The following is a 24529-nucleotide window of genomic DNA, read 5'->3' as shown; positions in this document are numbered from 1 at the left end:
TCTTGATGTATCAAACTTGTATTTATAAATGTAGGGAGAGGCCTTAATATAGGCTCTTGCCTGTTGGCCAATCCCAAACCGCATTTTGACGGCAATAAGTGTATATGTATGTGTGTGTGTATATATATATATATCTACACAAAGATAAGGTTGTGTTGAACTTTGTCAGCTTTAAAAACCTGATATCTGCACAGTAGAGTATGGTTCAACTTTGTAGATGGCTTAATTATTATGTTATTTCAGGAATGTCATCCCTTGCTGATGTTACAGCGCAGATGTAGGATTGTTCTAGTGAGAGTGTGCATATCAGAGGGAGTCCGTACCACTCTAAATACAGTCAAACCTGTCCTGGCGGCCACCTGTACTCAGCGGTTACCTGCCTTAAGCGGCCACTTTTTTCCTTCCAAATAATTTTTAATGTAAATGCACCTGTAATAAGTGGTCACCTGTTTAACGCGGCCAGCGGCCACCTAAATTGGATCCCAAATCGCTAAAATACCAGTATTAATCGGCCACAGTAAAGTTTTACTGTTATACAAAAAGGTACATTTTAACAACAGCGATAAGGTGCAGCAAATAATCGATCTTCACACCTTCAGGAATACTAGTACCCATTCAGTCCCGACATCTCTACTGTGTATCAGTTAAGAAAGTATGACTCTGCAATGCATCTAATTGCCTCTGGACAGGCCACGCTTGACATTTGGGTTCCCTCCCATTCTGCCTACAACCCACTTTGCCTACACCCATTTTGCCTACATCCCAGTATGCCTACAGTCAGTTTGCCTACTATATGAAAAAGTGACATCCCCAGTTAATAGTGGGACAGTCCCTATTATTTTATGTCTCAAACCAATATAAAAACATTGTATTATATAAACAATTAAGATTACGATGAACATAAGTAATGTAATTGGGGCTTAGTTGAGCAACAGTAATTTTATGCTCTTTATGGTGATTAGTATTAGTTCAATGATCCCATACTGTGATCTTTAATACATGATCAAAGTTAAATGGCATCCATGATTCTTTGATAAGATTAAAGTTAAACTTTGTACAAAATATTATATACTTGGAATGATCCACTTTTAACTGGGGATGGCACCTTTTCATACTGAGTGTAGGCAAACTAGGTTGTAGGCAAACAAGGTTGTAGGCAAACTAGGTGTAGACTAAGTGGGTTGTAGGCAAACTGGGTGTAGACAAAGTGGGGTGTAGGCAAAATGGCAGGACACCGACATTTGTAGGTTCACATACTATGACAATACATAGGAATTAAATAATTAAATGGAAAAAGAAAACAAACGTTGAGAACGGTTAATTTAATACATTCCATTTGCATTATTTCTGAAGGAAACGACATGTCAAAAGTTGATTTATAGTCAACTGTGAAGCATACATCCGTTGATTAGCAGTACAGACGGTAAAACAAGAAACAACAACAAATGTTTTAAAGACTATATATGTGGCAACCTGTACTCGGCGGCCACCTGTCTTAAGCAGCCACTTTATCTACTCCCATGTGTGACCACTTAAGACAGGTTTGACTGTATATTAAAGTGCTTCTTTTTAGTTCTTTATTGGTACAACAAGAGGGAGGGGACAATAGGTTTCATCTCCATCCTTCTGTCCATCCATCCATCCATCCGTCTGTCCCAAATATAGCTTTTAGACTAAAACTCCTACCTGCAGTGTATTAGTCGACATAAATGGATATAAATACTACCACCCCTCACCCTTAAAGTGAATCAGAAAAAAATTGGGGGTCAAGCTGCTAATTTCTGAAATAACGGGTAGCGTCTATGACTACCCTAGTTCCACACAAAATTTTAGTACTTTTTTTTACGGGTACCCCATACATGTTTCAAACAAGGTTACTTGATACAGTGGTACCAGATGAAATAAATTGCATACATTTTTTTGCCCCGATGAAATTTCTTCTTTTTTTCACAACCAATACACTCACATTTATCACCAATCACAGGACTTATGGTGTTCATTTCTCTATCAAAAGTTGGGTGCACCTTGAACTTTGACCCAGCCAGAAGTTATTTGGTTTATTACTACCTTAAGATATTGAGCGAGAAAGTTTGTGTATACATGTACATGTAGCTTTATCAAACACTATTATAGACAAGTTTGACTTTTATTGCAATGTACTTATTTTTGGCAAAGTTATGGCCCTTGAACTTGAGATGTTGAGATATTTATTTGCCTTTTGATATTATCATATGTATGCAATAAATAAAAACACAAAGTACATGTATATATTGGCAGGATTCAAATTATTGCATACAATTTGTGTGACATTTTACAAGATATCCACGATCCTAACTGCTAGGTCAAAGAGTCGCCCATATCAATCAGTGGCCAGTTAATTATGTATACTGGGTATTCTGTACTCGTACAATTGGTTGTGAAGTGTTCTGTAGCATGGTAGTGGTATTCAACAACTGTTAAATTGTTGCATTGCTTGTAATATACTTGGGAATTGGCAGTCCACCAACAGAAACACTGACTCTCAAACAGAAACACTGGCTCTGTACATACATTTTTAAAATAGAGAGTACAGCTGAAGCCACAGGGGTGAGGGAGGACTAATGGACATTAGGGTGGGGGTGATCAGGAGATGGATTTTAAAATATGGGGGGGGGGGTTAGCTCAGTCAGTTGACTGCTCGCTTGAGGTGCTTGCGTCGCAGGATCGAACCACCTCGGTGGATACATTCAGCTGATTGGGGTTTTTCTCATTCCGACCAGTGCACCACAACTGGACAAAGGCTGTGGTATGTGCTTTCCTGTCTGTGGAAAAGTGCATATAAAAGATCTCTTGATGCATTAGACAAAAAATGTAGCAGGTTTCCTCTAATGACTACGAGTCAAAATTATCAAATGTTTGACATCCAATAGCCAATGATTAATTAATCAGTGTGCTCCAGTGGTGTCGTTAAACAAAACAAACTTTTTCAAAATATAGCAGGGGAAGGCTTGTCTGTTAAGTTATTAAATTATTTCAGACACATGCATTATTTTTATTCATAAATTAAATATGGACATGGTGAAAAAAATGTTTTATGAACAGTCAAACTCGTGTTAAGCAGCCCCCAAAGGCAGTATGAAAAAGTGATCTTTAAAGGCAGCTATTTAATACAGGTTGATTTATACCATGATTTGGGAAAATAAATATATGGCTGATTAATACATGTGGCTGTTAGAGCAGGTTTAACTGTATATTGTCGTTATCTTCTCAGCTCAAGGTATCTTCAGTGATGTCGAGAAATGGTTTCAAGACATTATTTTGCTGACACCTATGTTCATCTTGAGATAAATTTTTAAAATAACAACAGAAAACAATAATTTTTGTCGAATTACATCACAATAACAGAGAAAAAGAGACAGGTATTGACAAGTGTTATATGGGTGGAAGAGGTACATAAATAATTATATTTTATGTTGCCTAATTGTTGAACAGCCTCCATGATGTATTTACATATTTGCTGAATGGTCTCAAAGATATGTTAATGATCTATATAATATACATGTATGTGTATTTACATGATTTTATTGTTGAACAGCCTCTATGATATTCATGTATTTACATAATAATATGATATATTTACATAATTGTCAAACAGCCTCTTATGATATATTTACATAATTGTTGAACAGCCTCTTATGATATATTTACATAATTGTTGAACAGCCTCTATGATGTATTTACATAACTGTTAATGACCTATATAATATACATGTATGTGTATTTACATGATTTCATTGTTGAACAGCCTCTATGATATTCATGTATTTACATAATAATTGAACAGCCTCTATGATATATTTACATAATTGTCAGACAGCCTCTTATTATATATTTACATAATTGCAGCCTCTATGATGTATTTACATAATTGTTGAACAGCCTCTTATGATATATTTACATAATTGTCAAGCAGCCTCTATGATGTATTTACATAACTGTTAATGACCTATATAATATACATGTATGTGTATTTACATGATTTCATTGTTGAACAGCCTCTATGATATTCATGTATTTACATAATAATTGAACAGCCTCTATGATGTATTTACATAATAATTGAACAGCCTCTATGATATACATGTATTTGCATAATTGTCAAACAGCCTCTTATGATATATTTACATAATTGTTGAACAGCCTCTGTGATATATTTACATAATTGTTGAACAGCCTCTATGTTATATTTAATTAATTGTCAAACAGCCTCTATGATGTATTTACATAATTGTCAAACAGCCCATATTATATTTTCAGATCCTCAGTGGGCATCTCTGACTCTGGGCTTGTTTGTGTGTCTCGACTGTGCCGGCATCCATCGTGTTCTGTCACTACGAGTCAAGTCGATCAAGCTAGACAACTGGGACCAAGAGCAAGTCGATGTATGTTCCGTCCAGGTTTACAGTAGTAGAATATATATACATTGTATAATTAAACATGATATATAGGGAATAACTGGTTACTGTCTTAAGATATCGGCTTTATCCTGTGAAGGTTAGAATGGCCATTCGATCTGAGCAGGATAAAGCTGATATCTTAAAACAGTAAGCAGTTATTTCTTTTATCCTGCAATCCTACAGAAATATTTGGAAAATCATTATTTATTCTAGTTTTGTGTACGCAAATTGAGTATTGTCAACCTAGCAAGGCTTTTGCCGTATGACGTCATTCTTTGTAAGACACTAGCTACATTCTGCCACATTAAAAAACCATTTCTAAACTCTAATTCATAAATAAATATATAAGTTTTCTATTGTTATCGCAAAACTAAAAGTTATTTTTATTTACTGTACTTAACAAATGATTTAAAGAGTATGTTTACTGAAAACTACTCTGAAATACTTGAGTCGAGTTGTGCTTATCTCACGTGACCTATATTTTTGGTCAGTGACTGAAAATATAGAGATTTATCTAGTCATCGTTCCAATGTATACAGTGATTGCTGGATAATCTTTTATTAGTCCCCTACCTGTCCGTCCGTCTGTCTGTTTGTCTGACTGTTCCGCATATGGTTTTCCAGACCTTTGTTCACAATACCTCAACACATTGAGTTAACATTTTATAAATAGCCGTATTATATACAGTTACAGATCAGGTTTGACTTTCATTGTCGATTTGCCCATGTTTCACAGAATTATGACCCTTGAACTTAGGAGCTAATTTTCTGTTCCATGTATTGCTATAGTTGTACTCTTAGAAGGCTTGTTTATTATTGCTTGTTGTATTGTTTTGATTGTTCTACTACAGAAAATTTTATGTATTGACGTATATCATTAATTGTTAAGCCACTGACATTTGAAACTGTGTGAACCATGGTTTACAAAAAAAAGAAATTCAGGAAACTCATTTCATTTTGTATGACTCATTACAAGTCATAGAAAAAGAAATTCAGGAAAGTCATTTCATTTTGTGTGACTCATTGCAAGTCATAGAAAAAGAAATTCAGGAAACTCGTTTCATTTTGTGTGACTCATTACAAATCATAGAAAAAGAAATTAAGGAAAGTCATTTAATTTTGTATGACTCATTACAAGTCATAGAAAAAGAAATTAAAGAAAGTCATTTCATTTTGTTTGACTCATTACAAGTCATAGAAAAAAAAATTCAGGAAACTCATTTCATTTTGTATGACTCATTACAAACTATGTAAATTATATCCTACATTTAAATGTTAATTAAAATAAGCACGCATCATTACACTATATTCTGGAAGACATTGTGTTTGTGAGATCACTGGTTGAATATTTGGTAATGTTCAAAGTGATAAATGAATTATTTAACCATTCATGTCAGGTAGAAATATGCCAATGTTTGTAAAATTAGCCAATACAGTGTAAATAATTTGGACCAACAGTGCAAGCCATGTTAATGAGTGAAATAGAAATATGGTTCTCACAATTCTCAGAGGATCGACTGCTGTCATTTCCCATTTACCGTTAATACTTGTGAGCCAGTGCATGAATGTAGCATAACGCACTGCATGTATTCATGTTGAAAAATAAAAACATGGGGATGGTGGGTTCATCTAGGTTGGTGCATTATATAAGCTTATTTGGCTTTATATATCCAATACAGAATTTAATAGAAGGGTTAGCCAAATTATAGCTGTTAAACTTCCAAATTTTATAGATACCAGTTATTTTGTTTCAAAATATAAATTATTATATAAAATTATTTCGCAAAGTTAAAATAAAATTTGCGAATTGTTTTAAAAAATTTGCGATTTAAAGTTATCTTTAAATTATCTTCAAGTACGTGATTATTAATTTTGTATTACCATAAAATGTGTTTAGATGTATAACAAGCAGGGGTGGGAATTCTCTTCGGATCAGCTGTTTTTCTCTCATGGAACATTGCATTTCCTTGCATTTTAATCATCCTTTCCTCCAAAATGTGTCAGATGGCACAGATTTTAACCTAGGATTTCAAGAATTTCCGAGACCCATCTTAGATGTCCTCTTTTTTACAGTTCACCAATTCCCAACCCTGAACATGGCATATCCGGTACTGTATAAGTTTATCTGTTTATTTCTAAGGTAATGAGGACACTTGGTAATGAGAAGGCCAAAGAAACGTATGAAACATGTATACCACCATTTTACAGACGGCCAACACAAGATGATGTTCAGTAAGTAATTTCTTATAATCTATAAAGTAAAGTTAAGTTTGTTTTATTTAACAACACCACTAGAGCACATTGATTTTTTATCTTATCATCGGCTATTGGACGTCAAACATGGTCATTCTGACACTGTTTTTTAGAGGAAACCTGCTGTCGCCACATAGGCTACTCTTTTATGACAGGCAGCAAGGGATCTTTTATTTGCGCTTCCCACAGGCAGGATAGCACAAACCATGGCTTTTGTTGAACCAGTTATGGATCACTGGTCGGTGCAAGTGGTTTACACCTACCCACTGAGCTTTGCGGAGCACTCACTCAGGGTTTGGAGTCGGTATCTGGATTAAAAATCCCATGTTTCGACTGGGATCCAAACCCAGTACCTACCAGTCTGTAGACCGATGGCCTAACCACGACACCACCGAGGCCGGTATATAATCTATAAAGAGTTATTCGTGAAATAAAAGGGGAGGCAATTAATTTTTTCTTATACTCAGCTGAATATAACTGCCATCCAAAACTTGTTATTGAGCCTGGAGATTCGAGTAGACTGTTTATTTGTGTGTAAGCATTTTCCAGGCATGGCACCCATTAATGGTGGACTACCTTGTAGCAAAGCAATGATTTTTTTTTTTTTAAGTAGTTGTGCCATTTTAAAATATCAGTTGCTCAGCGTCATTCCTATCAAGGCTGGCCAGTTCATTGGAAAATATTAATTCTTCTGCCAGTATGTTTGTTGAGACTTCTATTTATCAACCATTCTTGACTCTTCAACACTATCCTTTTTTATCTTGCTGGCTCACTTGCAAGTTAAGACACTAAACACATCATTAACTGTTTTTTAGAAGGTGATAATTCGACTTTGCCTTAAGTATGGCACAGTTAAATAGTTTATTACCAACACCATACTATAACAATTACTTATTTTACACTACTCAATAACTAGTGTCATTGCCTTTAAATCCTGCAAAAAAAATTTGTATTGTGTTTTATTCTCTCCAGTGTATTAAAAAAGGAATGGATACTGGCAAAGTACGAGCGGGAGGAATTCATCAGCAAAGAACAACAGAATTACGACTGCACGAAGAAAGAGGGAATATTATTCAAGCTAGGCAGAGATAGAAAAACATTTCAACCCAGAAAGTTTTGTTTAAACAGAACAAATAATAAACTTGAATATTATGTTAATGAAGTAAGTTGAATTAATTATTCTCATATCAGTGTTTCTGCCAGAAAGAAATTTTTGGGTATGGCACTATGGAATAGAATATTTACAATGTGTGTGCTGAATGCAACCACAGTTGACAGAAAGAAAATGGGTTAATTTTAGAGTTAGGGTTAAGAAAAGCACACAGTAATGATGAGAGTTATTAATTTTGTCAAAAGGTTAACTTAAAAAAAAAAAATCTGCAAACAAATCTGGGTATGGCGCTATACCCATTTTATCCTCTGGCAGAAACCCTGTATATACAGTCAAACCTACCAAAACTGGATCACCTTAGATAGCAGCCAATCCTGCATTAATTGCCAAACTATTTTGTCCTAAATCTGTTTGTGAGTGTATTTAATAGTTAAAATTATCCAGCATTGATTCTTAACTGTGGAATGCCTGATCAACATTGTTAAATGGAAAAGTTGTGTTCATGGTTATATGGAAGGTCAACTATTTCATCAGTATTTTATCATATTTTCATAACTACAGAATTTCTGTTCAACATTGTTAAGTGGAATGTTGTGTTTTAGGTTACATGTGGAGCCAGGGCACAGTATTTTACGAGAACTGTCGGTTACATAGTGAACAATACATTATAAAATACCATAAAGTACCATATATCAGTAATGAAAGTAATGAAAGTGAAAATCAGTTTATGTTTTTAAATACATTTGAATCACCAATGTACCACAGAACCGTAGTTCAAGTGTTTTAGGATTGGGTAGGCCTAACTCATCAGTTACGAGAACTACTATAAATCATGTAATTAATATGTCATGATATTATTGCGTCCGTACATGAGTGAACAAAAATGCGTATTTTTATTAATGCGTCCGTTAAAAGTCCACATCACATAAAAAAAACAGTTGTCTTGTTATTATATTGTTTGGGCTTCATCTTTCCTGTTAAAAGAAGTCAATAGTTGTTTTCACAGCTACTACGTAACCTGAACTGCTGAAGCTAATCGCATGGTGGGTCGATCAAGACCCCCTAATTACTTAAAGTATAACTACACCTTATTGTTAAGGGTATGCCTCGCACTTTTGTGTGGTAATTGCTTCTAATTAATCCACCAGTAGGAATAAAAGGTAATCGGGTTGCAGGGCACAATATTTCACGCGAACGCAGACGTATTATTCTAACAAATGTTTTAGACTGATTTTATACACGATGCGCAGCACATGAATAGACGTTAACAAAGGCGATATATTGCAACAGTGACAACTTGCGACCAGTCTAAATTTAAATGCCATGTATAGAATCGAGCCAAATGGTTTGAAGAAATACGCACGAATTGTTGGTTACGGTTATATAATTTTCTACTGTTTAATTTTTACAGGAATGTATTTAGTAATAAAATTTGTTGATTATAATTTTACAAATGTTCAAAACAGTTTACATGTATACAGTAATCCAGAAGTGTAAGAAAATTTTATAAATACTCACATCGCAAAATGAGCTTTTTAAAAACAAAACATTTGTAACATCACTGTATTATATAACCGCTATGATATTCCAGGAAAGTGAAAATAGAATGGCAACATCGAAATGAAAGAAAGATTCTTGAAGTATTCACAAAAAGACGTTTAAGAAAAGTTGTTTTTGTATTTTGTTTCATCTTTATATTATAAAAGTTTTATTTTATTAAGAATTATTATAGTAAAATCCTGCACATTTTTTATATTGGGAATGAGTCTAAACAAAATGCGTCAAGTTATTATTGCGTCGATGTGTTCGCCGCATTTTTCGCATTAATTTCATGATTTACAGTATATTCACATAACAGAACTACTGGTTACTAAGTAAAACTCACGTGAACTGATTTCGGGTTACCTAAGATTTTGAAATATTGTCTCCTGTAGAGCCAACTATTTTAATGAACTGCAAAATTTCTAATCAACTTTGTTAAATGTAGAATCAGCTATTAGCTGTGCAGATATTGTTAACTGCAGAATTTCTGATCGTCACTAAAAGGAAGTTATTTTTTTAGCTACATGGAGACTTGACTGTTGAGTTAGCTGCCATTCAGTTTTTACCTACTGGTTTATCCCAGGTAACTAACAGGCATGATGTAGCTCACTAGTAGGGTGCTCGCCTCAGGTGTGACTTGTTACAGGATCAATCACCCTGAAGGGATTCAGGTTTTTTTCCAGTTCAAACATGTGTCCCATGACTGGTACATCAAAGACCATGGCATGTACAGTCCTGTCTATGGGGGAGAGTGTGTTACCTGTAGGAGTAACCCATATGATGGGACCAGCTTTCCTCCTCTTTTCGTCTCTTTCAACTAAAGTGGTGGGATGTAGCCCAGTGGTAAAGTGTTCGATTGATGCACAGTCGGTCTGGGATCGATCCCCGTCAATGGACCCATTGGGCTATACTCACTCCAGTCAGTGCACCATGACTGGTATATCAAAGGCTGTGGTATGTGTTATCCTGTCTATGGGATGGTGCATATAAAAGATCCCTTGCTGTTAATCGAAAAGAATAGCCTATGAAGTGGCGACAGCAGGTTTCTTCTCTCAATATCTATGTGGTCCTTAACCATATGTCCGATGCCATATAACTGTAAATAAAATGTGTTGAGTGCGTCGTTAAATAAAACATTTCTTTTCCTTTCCTCTTTCAACCAAGAGGCAGGACATAGCCCAGTGGTAAATTGCTCACTCGATGCGTGGTCGGTCTAGGATCGATCCCCATGGATGAGCCCATTGAGCTATTTCTCTTTCCAGTCAGTACACCACGACTGGTGTATCATTCGTCGTGGTATGTGCTATTCTGTTTTTAGGATGGTGCATATAAAAGATCCCTTGCTATTAATTAGAAAAGATATAAAGGGTTTCCTTGCTAAGACTGTATGTCAAAATTACCAAATGTTTGACATCCAACAGCCGATGATTAATGAATCAATGTGCTCTAGTGGTGTTGTTAAACAAACAAAAACTATTTCAACCAAATGTCAATATGGTTGTATATATGTCACACGCTGTGCCTTCAATGGATCTGTCATTAGCATAGCCATAGGTAGATAACACAAATCTTGATCGATTGCTCAAGGATCGATCAATCTCGCTGTACCATCAGTGGTGCTGTTGTTAGCATAGCCATAGGTAGATAATAATGACGGATTCATAGCACATGAGATATATATTTTAGATACAAAATAGCCATAGTTTTACTGTTTAACAATGTGCTGAGGTGTTGTTAAACAGATTTTCCTTGCCTTTAATTAAGAATATTATGGTTTATGTTTTAGTAAAAAAATCAGTCCAATTTTCAAACCGATACATTTCAATTTTCTTCATGGTTCATTAATACACTGTACATGAAATAGATAACAATGTTTCCTAGAGTACAGTATATTCAAGGTTTGGTTTTGGCAGGTTCCATCGTATATTATATTGGTAAAAATAAATAAGGGAACATATAGTATTTGAGACCAAATTTAATTTATCACTAGAATAGCTGTCTGTATAAATACAGAGATGTAATGTGGGACTAAATGTCAGCACTGTGGGACCGACTGTCAGTAACATGGTTAGCTTCTTGATACTATGGATGAGGGTTTTGATAACAGACAATACAGAGATGTATTGTGGGACTAAATGTCAGTATTGTGGGACTGACTGCCAGAAACATGGTTAGCTTCATGATACTACGGATGAGGGTTTTGGTAACAGTTGATACAGAGATGTAATGTGGGACTAAATGTCAGAACTGTGGGACTGACTGCCAGAAAATTGGTTAACTTCATGATACTGTGGATGAGGGTTTTGGTTGAAAATCAATATTTTTCTGTTGCAATTTATGTGTTCTTTTATGTTTTTTCAATCAGTATCATATCTATTTGTAAGTGAATAGAAGTGTCTGTTATATAATAAAAGAATGGGGGGTGGGTTTCCAAATTTTCCAGTGCTTAACTTTATTATTTAATTTTTCAGCAATTGAAACCCAAAGAAGAGATTAATTTGGATGATGTGAATGCAGTATTTGTTCCAGAAAAAATAGGTCATCCAAATAGCATGCAGATCACATTCTTAAAAAATGGGTCCACAAGAAGTTTATTTGTCCATTCCGAAACATCAAAGGTAGGCCACTAAAAGTCATTACTCAGTAGTGGATCCAGGGGGGTTCCAGGGGTCTGGACCCCCCCTTTTTGAAAACCGACCATAACCTTTAAGGGGAAACATGATTATGATTATATTAACTGTTCTGTGTAAAAGGAGAGATCAGTCATCACATTTGGACACCACACAGACACACACACACACACACACACACACACACACACACACACACCACCTTCAGAAATCCTCCATCCGTGCCTGTTATTGTATGTCACAGTTCACTTGATTGTTAAAGTAGACATTTTTCACATACAGTCAAACCTGTCTTAAGGAGGTATCTAAGGATAATTTAAGAAGAAGTTGATAAAATACTAGACAGATTGTAACATAAACATAATCAAAGTTGAAGTCTTTGGATAGATGGTTACTTGAATATATGCAGTAGAATATCGGAAGGGTCGGATACACCGCAACGCTTGAACCAAAACCAAAGTCCTGAGTTACACTTACACAATGTTGACCGAATGGTTAGGTCAAACTACCCAAACACTTTCTGGTGCACCGATGGGGTTCAAGCCAACGTAATTCAACTTGTTATACAATAAACTGATGACCATTTGGAGAATCAGTCAAAATATATACAAGCATTTAGCAAAAAAACGTGGCTCGTTGAAAGAATGCTCATTCTCTTTATTGAGTATGTGTGGGAAGTGGTGTTAATGAGTAATACAGTGTGTCCTGTTCTAATCCTTCTTGGTTTTTTTCAGGATATTGTAGACTGGTACTATGCCATTAGAGCTGCCAAACTGGACCGGCGGAAAATAGCCTTTCCTGATAGGAATATAGAACAGGTACAAAAAAAGTATACAAAATTGAAATACACACACACACACACACACACAACACACACACATGCACGCACGCACACGCACACACACACACACAACACACACACTCACACACACAACACACACACACACTCTCACACACACGCACGCACAAATGTGCGCACAGACACACACACACACACACACTCTCACACACACATACACACACACACATGCACGCACACACAAATGTGCACACACGCACACACACACACATGCACACACACTCACACACACACACACACACACACACACACACACTCACACTCACACTCACACTCACACTCACACTCACACTCACACTCACACTCACACTCACACTCACACTCACACACACACACACACACACACACACACAGCTGCCAGAGCCAAAATGATACAAAAGCTGGTTTATTATGGCCCATGTGGTTAAATAGCTTTGTGGGGAGCACGTCCACAGATTTTTCAATGTAATTTCTTTATTCAGGGCTTCTAGATTTTTTTTTTACTGGCCTCGGTGGCGTCGTGGCAGGCCATCGGTCTACAGGCTGGTAGGTACTGGGTTCGGATCCCAGTCGAGGCATGGGATTTTTAATCCAGATACCGACTCCAAACCCTGAGTGAGTGCTCCGCAAGGCTCAGTGGGTAGGTGTAAACCACTTGCACCGACCAGTGATCCATAACTGGTCCAACAAAGGCCATGGTTTGTGCTATCCCGCCTGTGGGAAGCGCAAATAAAAGATCCCTTGCTGCTAATCGGAAGAGTAGCCCATGTAGTGGCGACAACGGGTTTCCTCTCAAAATCTGTGTGGTCCTTAACCATATGTCTGACACCATATAACCGTAAATAAAATGTGTTGAGTGCGTCATTAAATAAAACATTTCTTTCTTTTTTCTTTCTTTCTAGAATTTTTATAAAATCCACTAGCCATGGGATCAGTAATTTAAAAATTTACTAGCCATGATTAAACATTCACTAGCCCCACCGGTATTTTAATTCAAGTAAATAGAATTTTACTAATAGTAATAATCGGATATGTCACCTAAAGAGGGAAGTGAGCTTAAAAACAGATTGGGTAGTGGGGACTTGTTTAAAATAGACTTAAATGCAGTATACAACAACGTTATTTTCACTAGCCATTGGGCATGGCAATAGTAATTTACTAGCCCATCATGAATATCACTAGCCACGGCAGTGGGGCTACCATAATCTAAAAACCCTGCTTCTAGTGCCTATATTATCAGCATATGTATATATGCGTAAAGCATTCCCTTTAAAATGATTTCGAAGTTAACTTTCATCATCTTTATTGATGTAAAGGGTGTTTTCATATCAAGTATGTAATTGCTACTTATAGTCCATCCCACGAGCATAGGAAGGTGCCAAAAGGGGGGGGGGGGGGCGCACACTTATATTTACACACTTTTACACTATTATAAAGCAAAATATCCTATCTGGGCATTCACTTGATGCGCAGTCGGTCTAGGATCGATCCCCATCAGTGGACCCATTGGGTTATTTCTCGTTCCAGCCTTTGTTACATCAGTTGTGGAAAACTGGCTGGAACGAGAAATAGCCCAATGGGCCCACCAACAGGTTAGGCAAAGCACTCACCTGAAATTCTTGTGTTGAAGGATTGACTCTCGGCAGACCAGTTGGTGTTTCTCTGATCTCGATAAGTGTTCTATGGCTGGTATATCACGGACTGGTATATGCTGTTTTGTCTTGGAAAAAGTGCATTCAAGAAATCCGTTGCTAATGTAAAAACTATGTCTCAGAATTACCAAATGTTTTACATCCAGTAGCCGATGATTAATAAATCAATGTGCTCTAGTGGTGTCGTTAAACAAAACAAACTTTTTGAAATAGCCAATTATTAGTTTTATCACTGTGCTCTAGTGGTGTCGTTAAACAAAACAAACTTTTTCAAATAACCAGTTATAAGTTAATCACTGTGCTTTAGTGGTGTCGTTAAACAAAACAAACTTTTTCAAATAACCAGTTATAAGTTAATCACTGTGCTCTAGTGGTGTCGTTAAACAAAACAAACTTTTTCAAATAACCAGTTATAAGTTAATCACTGTGCTCTAGTGGTGTCGTTAAACAAAACAAAACTTTTTCAAATAACCAGTTATAAGTTAATCACTGTGCTCTAGTGGTGTCGTTAAACGAAACAAACTTTCAAATAACCAGTTATAAGTTAATCAAAGTGCTCTAGTGGTGTCGTTAAACAAAACAAACTTTTTCAAATAACCAATGATTAGTTAATCACTGTGCTCTAGTGGTGTCATTAAACAAAACAAACTTTTTCAAATAACCAGTTATAAGTTAATCACTGTGCTCTAGTGGTGTCGTTAAACAAACCAAACTTTTAACTTTATTTTGAAACATGAGGCAGAGGCAGATCTAAGGGTGGGGGGGCGGGCCCCCCCTAAATTTTGCAATAGTTATAATTTTATCATATATTAATTTTCATTTTTTATGATCTCCCTCCAAACCTCCCCTACAGTTCCCTTGGCATTCCACCTCATGTCACTGGGGCCCTCCCCTAAATGGATTTTCTGGATCTGCCACTGTGAGGACACACAAAACCCCAAATTTTGACAACTTTGGATAAAATTGTTTGTTTTAGCTGGCCGAAGACTTGACCAAAGATTTTCTCTTAGAAGGCTGGCTGTATAAGATGGGACCACGCAACGAGCCATTCAAACGCAGGTGGTTCATACTCGACAAGAGGAAGCTCATGTATTTTGAAGAACCTCTGGTAAGATGTGAACATTGATATATCGTAACACATTTTTAGAGCTTTTGAGAAAAATGGGGAAAAATTATTTGCTTAAATAATCTTAACCTGCTGACTATTGCAGGCTAGATATCTCACCTGACATCACCCCAGTTGACATAATGTACACTGTATACAGTGCATTCCCATATTCATATTTCCCACCATTTTGCACACGACACTCACCGGAAATTAATTATACAGTTTCCTGTAAACATTACTTTACACAATGGCTGCTTTAGTTTTCGTTTTTTAATGGAATATACTGTGGTTTTCGGCAAGTATTTTCGCTTCACAACGATGGCAGCATGTCGCGGTCATTTTCAGGGATTGATTGCTGATTGTGACAGCTAATTCGATAATAAATTTGATCATTTTACCAACATCGAAAATCACCAAATATTGGGATATGAATCGTAGTTCTTTAAAGAAAAACATTCGGATCAGAAAACCACTGTTATTGGGAATAATGGATATAAATACTGGACAGCTGGCCACAAATGCCCATAAGTAAATGCAACTTTTTAGACTTTCTGCCTAATTTTAATCAACATTAACTGATCTGAAATATCATAACAATAAAAACACATGAAAATAATACTTATTGATTCAAATATGAACTTTATTTTATGTATTTATAAAACATTTAAGTGAATATCTGTGAGTAAAAATTATAAACTTGTATCCACTCAACATGGTTTTTGTCAAAAATTAATCCAGTAGTCTAAACTTTAAAGAATTCAGTTCTGTTTGAATAAAAATCAGTTATGCAATTATGCTAAAGGCTGGCAATATCTTAAAATCATTTTTAAAAAGATTGGGGGAAGGGGAATATATAACGTTTTGCTAAAAAGTAAATCTTTTGTTTTTTTAAATACCAGTAGCTCACATCTTACATTTCATTTTGTGTTACTCCTTATAACCTTGTAAATTATGGGGTTTTTTTTTTAATTCTCTCTATCTGGCCTAGTTACACCAAACAAGATATTTTTACGCTGTATTCAGGTAGGATATTTGTGGCAGATTTCTTGATACGAAAAGCAGTTAACAAGACTCGTCAGCATGTTTGGATGCTTTGGGTTTTTTATTTTCAGAACGCATTTCCTAAAGGTGAAGTGTTCATAGGGAACCGTGAGTCAGATTATTCTGTGACGAAGGGAGCAACAGAGGGCAAGGGAGGCAGTCCTAACTGCTTCACACTGAACACACCGGAACGGAAGTTTGTGATGAAGGCAGAGTCCAAGGAGGAAATGGATAAATGGGTGGACCAGCTGCAGAAGGTGGTCGAGATGCCTCTCACTCCACAAGATAGCAAAAGTAAGTCGTTCCACAAGATAGCATAAGTAAGTCACTCCACGAGATAGCATTAGTAAGTCACACCACAAGATAGCAAAAGTCACTCCACAAGATATCAAAAGTAAGTTACTCCACGAGATGGCAAAAGTAAAGTAAAGTTTGTTTTATTTAATGTCACCACTAGAGCACATTGATTTTTTATCTTATCATCGGCTATTGGACATCAAACATATGGATATTCTGACACTGTTTTTTAGAGGAAATCCGCTATCGCCACATAGGCTACTCTTTTACAACAGGCAGCAAGGGATCTTTTATTTGCGCTTCCCACAGGCAGGATAGCACAAACCATGGCCTTTGTTGAACCAGTTATGGATTACTGGTCGGTGCAAGTGGTTTAAACCTACCTATTGAGCCTTGCGGAGCACTCACTCAGGGTTTGGAGTCGGTATCTGGATTGAAAATCCCATGCCTCGACTGGGATCCGAACCCAGTACCTACCAGCCTGTAGACCGATGGCCTAACCATGACACCACCGAGGCCGGTGGCAAAAGTAAGTCACTCCATGAGATAGCAAAAGTAAGTCACTCCATAAGATAGCAAAAGTAAGTCAATCCATGAGATAGCAAGAGTAAGTCACTCCACGAGATAGCAAGAGTCACTCACTCCACGAGTAAGCAAAAGTAAGTCGTTCCACAAGATAGCAAAGTAAGTCACTCCACGAGTAAGCAAAAGTAAGTCACTCCACGAGATAGCAAGAGTAAGTCACTCCACGAGATAGCAAGAGTAAGTCACTCCACGAGATAGCAAGAGTAAGTCGCTCCACGAGATAGCAAGAGCAAGTCACTCCACGAGATAGCAAGAGTAAGTCACTCCACGAGATAGCAAGAGCAAGTCACTCCACGAGGTAGCAAGAGCAAGTCACTCCACGAGATAGCAAGAGTAAGTCACTCCACGAGATAGCAAGAGCAAGTCACTCCACGAGTAAGCAAAAGTAAGTCACTCCACGAGATAGCAAGAGTAAGTCACTCCACGAGGTAGCAAGAGGAAGTCACTCCACGAGATAGCAAGAGTAAGTCACTCCACGAGATAGCAAGAGTAAGTCACTCCACGAGATAGCAAGAGTAAGTCACTCCACGAGATAGCAAGAGTAAGTCGCTCCACGAGATAGCAAGAGTAAGTCGCTCCACGAGATAGCAAGAGCAAGTCACTCCACGAGATAGCAAGAGTAAGTCACTCCACGAGATAGCAAGAGCAAGTCACTCCACGAGTAAGCAAAAGTAAGTCACTCCACGAGATAGCAAGAGTAAGTCACTCCACGAGGTAGCAAGAGGAAGTCACTCCACGAGATAGCAAGAGTAAGTCACTCCATGAGTAAGCAAAAGTAAGTCACTCCACGAGATAGAAAGAGCAAGTCACTCCACGAGTAAGCAAAAGTAAGTCACTCCACGAGATAGAAAGAGTAAGTCACTCCACGAGATAGCAAGAGCAAGTCACTCCACGAGGTAGCAAGAGTAAGTCACTCCATGAGTAAGCAAAAGTAAGTCACTCCACGAGATAGCAAGAGTAAGTCACTCCACGAGATAGCAAGAGCAAGTCACTCCACGAGGTAGCAAGAGCAAGTCACTCCACGAGATAGCAAGAGTAAGTCACTCCACGAGATAGCAAGAGCAAGTCACTCCACGAGTAAGCAAAAGTAAGTCACTCCACGAGATAGAAAGAGTAAGTCACTCCACGAGGTAGCAAGAGCAAGTCACTCCACGAGATAGCAAGAGTAAGTCACTCCACGAGATAGCAAGAGTAAGTCACTCCACGAGATAGCAAGAGCAAGTCACTCCACGAGTAAGCAAAAGTAAGTCACTCCACGAGATAGCAAGAGGAAGTCACTCCACGAGGTAGCAAGAGGAAGTCACTCCACGAGATAGCAAGAGTAAGTCACTCCACGAGATAGCAAGAGTAAGTCACTCCACGAGATAGCAAGAGCAAGTCACTCCACGAGATAGAAAGTGTAAGTCACTCCACGAGATAGCAAGAGCAAGTCACTCCACGAGGTAGCAAGAGTAAGTCACTCCATGAGTAAGCAAAAGTAAGTCACTCCACGAGATAGCAAGAGTAAGTCACTCCACGAGATAGCAAGAGCAAGTCACTCCACGAGATAGCAAGAGTAAGTCACTCCACGAGATAGCAAGAGTAAGTCACTCCACGAGATAGCAAGAGTAAGTCACTCCACGAGATAGAAAGAGTAAGTCACTCCACGAGGTAGCTCCACGAGGTAGCAAGAGTAAGTCACTCCACGAGATAGCAAGAGTAAGTCACTCCACGAGATAGCAAGAGTAAGTCACTCCACGAGATAGCAAGAGTAAGTCATTATCAAGGCTCATTTCTACTAATAGGTATCATGCTTATTGATAGTGTGTTTCTTCTCTACATCCCCAGACAACATGTTGCAAATACCTTATTAAACCTAAGTAAAAGTGTGTTTTGGTACCTAGTTTCTCTGGGGGTTTTAATGTTTTGGTCGACAGATATGTGTGTATCCTAATGACCCAGCTGTGGGTATCTTTGTAAAGTAGCAGACTTCTTGAAGTTCAGTCACCAGGGCTCAAACTTACGAATTTGTCTCCCACAGCAATTTAAAAACAAAATTACTGTGGGTGAAATGGCCCACCAACCGCAATTTAAAGCCTTCCCATGGCAAACGAAGAAAAAAAAAGTACTTTTGCAGCAAATAATTAAGACTGAAAGGTTATTTTGCTGTATGTAGACATATTTTAAATGGACTAATGTTATTTACTGGCAACTAATGTACACTAGGTGTAAACATTTTGCCATCATTGAGGAGCTTTACCGATGGCACTTTTGTGCTGTCGATGATGCTCCCGACCTACGGCAATTTGTATCGCAACAACGGCAGATGCTGTTGGTGCCGTTGTTAAGTTTGAGCCCTGAACCATAATTCATGGTACAAATTCTCTTTGATAAAGGATCATCAAACTTTGCATTTCACATTAGCCATTCAGTTTCGATTTCCAATCATGGGTTCTTGTAAAGTAACTTTATCTAAACATAGTTGAACAAGGTTTAAGTCATTTGTATTTGATATTGGGCTATAGCATTGCTTGTTATAAATTGTATATGCAAAAATTTACATTTCTCTCATTTCTTTAAAAGTTTCAGGTTTTCAATATTTTATTTTTGTTCTTTTTTTCATTTCAGTGGCAACTTTATTAGTTGCTAAGAAACCATTTAATCCAATTCGGCGGTAATATGTGAAGAAGACTTCAGTGATATATTTCAAACCCAAGTCAGGATAACCATCAACTGCCACAGACTGGTTCTCTTGGGAGTTGACTGGGTTCCTTGTTTATAACTGTGTTTGGAAAGACATCAAATGCAAAATATTCTTACAGTATTTTAAACATTATTGAAGTCACCTTTAAGACTTCAACTTTACTCATTAATCTCATCAAAGATAGGAAAATCAATTATGAGATTTCGTAATTCCATATTTAAACTTATTTAAAGGTATACAGTCCTCAAAAACATTGTGTAAGAGATTATAGGTGATTCTCATACACAGAGTTGTTTGATTTAAATTCCCCCAAATCTGTGGTTGGGATGATCCTGGGAGATCAACACAATAGAAGGTGTCAAGTGAAGCCACTCTACTTCAATGTGGTAAATTGGACGAATTTGGGGATGCTCTAGAGTCAGATCTAACAGATGTGTCTTGAAGTCACTGACTTCACATGTCAAATCATCTTATATAGCCATCCTGGCTAAACACCAAGTACTTAAACATTAACTCAATAATCCCCAAAATGCATTTTGTTGCCTCATTTCTAGATGTTTGAGGTATTTCCTTTCAGAATGCAGTGAAGCTTCCAAATCGTGTATTAAATAGGGAGCAAGTATTCAATTCAGAAGCTCCAAATGAAAGTAAAAAAAAAAAAAATCAAATAAATTTAAATTTTAAAAAATCAGATTTAAAAAAAAAAAATAATTAAATCATGATTTTTTTCAACCCTGATCATACACCCAGAAATACATTTCACATGGATGCAGGTGTGTGTATGCAGGGGTTTATACAGGAGGATGTTGACTGTGTCGAGCAAAGTTTACAGGGGGAGGGATTTGAGTCATGCTCCATCGGAAAATATATTGAATAAAAAAAGGGGGAAATATTCTTGAGCAACAGGGTTTTGACCCCCAATATCCTCCACCTGCACATACTGGAACTATATGTTAAAAAATTACTGTTTAAAGGAAAAATGTAAGTTTTACATATAAATACCACAGAGGGTTGAGAAGAACAAGTAGCTTTAATAAACTAACTTTTAGACAGAAATGCCAGGTAACTTTCAGGGTTGAGGGGACCAAGTACCTTTAATATAAACAGTGGTGGATCTAAGATGGGCCCTGGCCCCCATAATTTTGCAACAATTTTATATATATATATTTTTTTTTCTTTTCTGTTTTACGTTGGAGAATCTAACATTAACTTGGGGCCCCTTGAATTGATTTTCTGGATTCGCCACTGATAACACAAATGCAACTACAGCCATATTAACCCTTTATGTTCCTGTCGGCAAAACTAAGCACAACACTTCACAACTAAGCATTTATGAACTTTTATTCCTAAACTCCTGTTTCGTAATGTATGTTGAACAGTGAATCTGTTGGTACTGAGCCATCATTATATTGCAAACTCCACATTACTGTTATCTGTTAAATGTCCAGTTACAAATGTAGTTCAAAACATTATCTTAACTTTGACATTGCAGAGGTATCAGTGCAATAAATCAACAAATGTCATACTTCATGTTTTTATCAAAACTTTATTGTTTCAAAATATAAAATGGAAGGTTTTTTTTTAATATTTAATGTTCAGAATGTTTTGTATAAGCTTAACATATTTCATTATTGACTGAAATCTATATTGCTCAAAATTATTTAAAACGACAATCAATTCAAATAGTTTTCATTTCTAATTGAAACCAAAATATGTTCTGCCATTCAGAAACCTCTCTACACTGGACATCTGGGGAACCAAGTAAAGTTTTAAAGGGGTATGCGGTTTAGAGAGATCCTGTTCTGAATTGTTTTGAGGGGATTCTGGTTTACAGCGTCTGGTTTTGAGAGTTTTCATTGGACTATAAAACATTAAACTTCACAGAAATAAAGAATTGTATGTGTTTAATATACTGTTAAACAGACATATGTGCAACTGAAAATCACATGTGTCACAATTGGCAGCAGGATTTTTGTCCAATCTTGATCTACTCAATTTACAATGCACTGAAAAATGAATGGTCACAATAATTATTGGAATCATTACATTGCTTTCACTGTTCCTTACATTCAGTGAAACAAATATTAATCTCATGCTTGATTAGTTGTAATGCTTACTAAGCAATGACTGTATGCATTAGTGAGCTATAATATATAATTTATAGGTGTATCATCATAGTTGCAAGTGTAATATGTCATGATTTGTGATATATAACTGCGAATTAGTCTATTCCACACCTAGTCTTTGCAGAATTACATGTAATTCAAGAATATCAAAAGCATAGTGTGTGGACAACAGGCATAAACAGTGACTTAATCCAAAATTCTGGCAAAAAACAAAGTGAACAAACAAAAATTTTGCCATTAAAGAATTATATATTGCTTAACTTGTCAGCCAACCTCTAAAGAGATCCCAATAAAATTACAGGCAATAATATTGTCGTTGTCACAGTATGTTTGGATGTGGTCTGTTTCTAAACATACATATAAAACTAATTTCACATGTTTCTAAACATACATATAAAACTAATTTCACATGCTTCTAAACATACATATAAAACTAATTTCACTTGTTTCTAAACATACATATAAAACTAATTTCACTTGTTTCTAAACATACATATAAAACTAATTTCACATGCTTCTAAACATACATATAAAACTAATTTCACTTGTTTCTAAACATACATATAAAACTAATTTCACTTGTTTCTAAACATACATATAAAACTAATTTCACTTGTTTCTAAACATACATATAAAACTAATTTCACTTGTTTCTAAACATACATATAAAACTAATTTCACATGTTTCTAAACATACATATAAAACTAATTTCACTTGTTTCTAAACATACATATAAAACTAATTTCACTTGTTTCTAAACATACATATAAAACTAATTTCACATGCCATTCTGCTTGCAAGTTTGTCGATACACACAGTACTTTTTCCACAAACATGTTTCCACATGTAGGCATTCAGTGCATTAAAACAAAGTTGATAGATAAGTGATTTTTCCGCATGGTGACATCATAACACAAAATATTTACTAGAAACTGAAAAATACACTTCAATGGCATCAAATTTTGTGTAGTAATGCAGAGATGGAAATGCATGTTTTCTCATTAATGAAAAATAGGCCTAATACAACATTCAATGAGGTTTTAATTAATTAATGCACACATTAATTATAGGATACCTATACATGTAGGTATTTTTATTATCCTCTTGTTCAACACCTCAGCTGGCTGTCCCAAGAATTTTATTAATTATGTTATTAAAGATATTGTTATTGTTTTTCATAATATTGCTAAATTGTAAATACTTACAAACTGGTATTTAAATAGTAAAATAGTCTGATTCCAGAATGTTGTAATTAGTGACTGTTATTTCTTGAATACCAATGTTTATGTTGCACTTGATGCTACACCGGTAGTTTTGTTACTTTAGTTAGAGTATTCTGCTATTTGAGAGCTAAATGGACATTTCAACAATTATAATTGCTTTCTACCATCAGGAGGCGAGATTTAGCTCAGTTGATTGAGTGCTCACTTGAGATACTTACATTGGAGGATTGAACCAACACGGTGGATCCATTCAACTGATTTGGGTGTTTTTTTCTGTTCCAACCAGTGCTCCACAACTGGTCAATAGCCATGGTATGTGCTTTTCTGTCTTTGGGAAAGTTCATATAAAAGATCCTTTGTTATTAATGGAAAAATGTAGCGGGTTTCTTCTGATGACTACAAGTCAAAATTACCAAATATTTGACATCCAATAGCTGATGATTAATAAATCAGTGTGCTCTAGTAGTGTCGTTATACAAAACAAACCTAAAAAAACTTAAACTCTGCCATCAGAGGCAAATATTCCTGTTCTAATACAACAATAACTGCTTGGCATTAAATAACTTTACATCGATCACTTTCTGATTCACCGACAACAAATATTTCACACATTAATCATTAATACAAACTCTTCTTCCTGTAGTATGTGTAGTAATGGTTAATATGTGAAATATTTATTATGAGTGAACTTGAAAATTATTGATGTATTTGTATTTAACAGAGAAATTAGGATTATTGTTGAATTAAAGTGGAAATCTTTGCCTTTCGATGCTTAGCAAAAATTTAGCATTTTCATTATAGTGATGTCTCTGATAGTAGAAAGTGATTATGACTCCCCTAACATCCATCTAGCTCTCTAATGGCAGAGTATTGTGGCTAACTAGACTGGTGCTGTAACTAGCATGGAGAATACGTTGACTGTCTAAAGTCATTTCCTTAGTAATGGGTCATAATTTAAAAAATTCCTTTTAGCACATAATACGCATATGAAATCTTCCTGTTTT

At 36.2% G+C, this 24529-nt stretch overlaps 1 protein-coding gene across 2 annotated transcripts in view; it reads left to right on the top strand.

Annotated features, from left to right (window-relative positions):
- The window catches only part of LOC121379328 (arf-GAP with dual PH domain-containing protein 1-like), a 57889-nt gene extending 35280 nt beyond the window's left edge, over positions 1–22609 (top strand). Inside the window, exons 2-10 of one of the 2 annotated variants that reach the window (XM_041507900.1) lie at positions 244–371; positions 4297–4421; positions 6576–6667; positions 7661–7850; positions 11813–11959; positions 12706–12789; positions 15438–15569; positions 16682–16904; positions 20100–22609. In XM_041507900.1, the coding sequence (XP_041363834.1) occupies positions 6579–6667; positions 7661–7850; positions 11813–11959; positions 12706–12789; positions 15438–15569; positions 16682–16904; positions 20100–20149 (915 nt within the window). In that variant the 5' untranslated portion in view covers positions 244–371; positions 4297–4421; positions 6576–6578 and the 3' untranslated portion in view covers positions 20150–22609. The remainder of the gene's footprint in view (positions 1–243; positions 372–4296; positions 4422–6575; positions 6668–7660; positions 7851–11812; positions 11960–12705; positions 12790–15437; positions 15570–16681; positions 16905–20099) is intronic. The other variant, XM_041507899.1, reaches the window with a different exon arrangement.
- Positions 22610–24529: the final 1920 nt, after the last annotated feature.

Source organism: Gigantopelta aegis, chromosome 8 (assembly GCF_016097555.1).
Source record: "Gigantopelta aegis isolate Gae_Host chromosome 8, Gae_host_genome, whole genome shotgun sequence".
Taxonomy (NCBI): Eukaryota; Metazoa; Mollusca; class Gastropoda; order Neomphalida; family Peltospiridae; genus Gigantopelta; species Gigantopelta aegis.
This window is presented reverse-complemented; position numbering and strand designations above follow the sequence as displayed.